This window comes from Lepisma saccharinum, chromosome 12 (genome assembly GCF_977018435.1).
Source record: "Lepisma saccharinum chromosome 12, izLepSacc3.1, whole genome shotgun sequence".
In the NCBI taxonomy this organism is placed as follows: domain Eukaryota; kingdom Metazoa; phylum Arthropoda; class Insecta; order Zygentoma; family Lepismatidae; genus Lepisma; species Lepisma saccharinum.
Window position 1 is genome coordinate 29,115,943 of NC_139240.1, and position 1,786 is coordinate 29,117,728.

General features: G+C 41.1%; 1 protein-coding gene across 1 annotated transcript; it reads left to right on the plus strand.

Moving 5' to 3' along the window:
* Positions 1-809: 809 nt before the first annotated feature.
* LOC145996289 (uncharacterized) lies at positions 810-1,457 on the plus strand. Its single transcript, XM_083132719.1, has one exon. It carries the CDS (start codon positions 810-812, stop codon positions 1,455-1,457), a length of 648 nt encoding a protein of 215 aa, XP_082988845.1.
* The last annotated feature ends 329 nt before the right edge of the window (positions 1,458-1,786 follow it).

The window sequence follows — 1,786 nt, forward strand, 5'->3', positions numbered from 1 at the left end:
AACCAGACCATGAATCAGTACTCCTATTTTGAGCTCTTAAATGATGTTTTGGAAGTGTCCTTTGAAAAAAGTGGAGCATCTTTTTTTATGCAGGATGGGGCTCCTTGTCACACAGCCAAAAGTGTGGTTTCATGGCTCAAAGATGCTTGTGTCCCTTATTTTGATGATTGGTTAGGACAAAGTCCCGACCTCAACCCGATTGAAAACCTGTGGTCTATCATGAAGCGACGTTTAAGGAACAGGGACACATCTACACTCCTTAAGCTAGAAGCTGCCATAAGGGACATTTGGGTCAATCTGCCAGTTAATCTCCTCCAAAACCTGGCTTTGAGGGTTCCAAAACGACTGACAGAATGCTGGAAGCTTAAAGGAGGGTCGACAAAATACTGACTACAAGGTGAGTAGTACAACATTGATTTTGTTGTTTGTTTGGTGTATACATCTGTTGTGGTTCTTGCTTTCACTGGTGTGGCGTCAATACTTTCTGCGCAGACTGTAAATGGAAGAAAGTGGAAACTAATAGATGTGTGCTTATTGAGAGGAATGACATTCGGAATGCAAGGATTGCTTATTTACGGGCCATCAGTAGATATCGTTGGGAAGGCCATCCTATTGTATATACCAATGAAACATACATCCACAGTTCCCACACAACCACTAAAACATGGTGCAACGATCGTCTCGTGGGGCCTGAAATCTCCAATATCCAATGTCTCATTAATCTCCATGCAGGCAGCGACAAGGGGTTCATCCCTAATACCCTTCTGATATTTAAATCAAATCAGAAAACTGGAGACTAGCACTCTGAGATGAATTCCAGCAATTACATGCGGTGGATAAGAGAAATGGTCATTCCATTCATTTACCCTCAAATTCAGTCTTTCGTAATCGACAACGCATCCTACCACAATATTCAGAAAGAAAGATGCCCTTCGTCTAACACCAAGAAAAAGGAAATGCAAGAGTGGCTATTAAAAAACAATATACCATTTACGGACAATATGTTCAAGCCTGAACTTTACAGCCTTATAAAACTGCACAAACCGAAGATGAAATCCTACATTTTAGATGAACTGATGAATGAACATGACTACACTGTCCTTCGCTTACCTGCATATCATCCCGATTTAAATGCTATAGAGAAAATGTGGGACATTTCTAAACAATGTGTTGCAAATCGCAATGTGACTTGCAAATTAAATGATGTGTGGGAACTGTCTAAGGAAGTGTTTTCGGTGATTGGTGAGGAAGAATGGAAGTCATGTTGCAGCAATATTAGGAAAACTAAGGAACAATACATTCGGACGGAGGGTTTACTGGAACCAGAAATAGAGCATCTTACTTTCAGTGTTGGCGACAATAGCAGCAGTGCGGACGATTCATTCTCGAGTGCAGAAGATTCTTGCAAAATGTCCGATACAGATTCCGAACTGGACGGCATCGAAGACCTGGAATAAATCATTGGTTTCTTCATTTGATATTATTTGCAGTATTTACAACACATAAGGTAAGCTTATTGTATTGTTTTTCCTAGTGAGCTTGTATTGTACAATTCTGCATTGAGTCATTGTTACCCACTGTATTTTTGTTCACTTGCAATGCTGCTGGAGAATTGTAAACTAGCACCAACAGTCACGTGTTGCAACTCCCTCACCAGCTGATTTGGTTTCTGTGCGACTCGCTTTCAAATTGCGCATAAGAACACCTCAGAGATTTTCCGAAAAAGCGTTGCCTCTCCCATGTGGAAGTGAGGTTGACAATTGGGTGTACTACATGGAAGGTCACC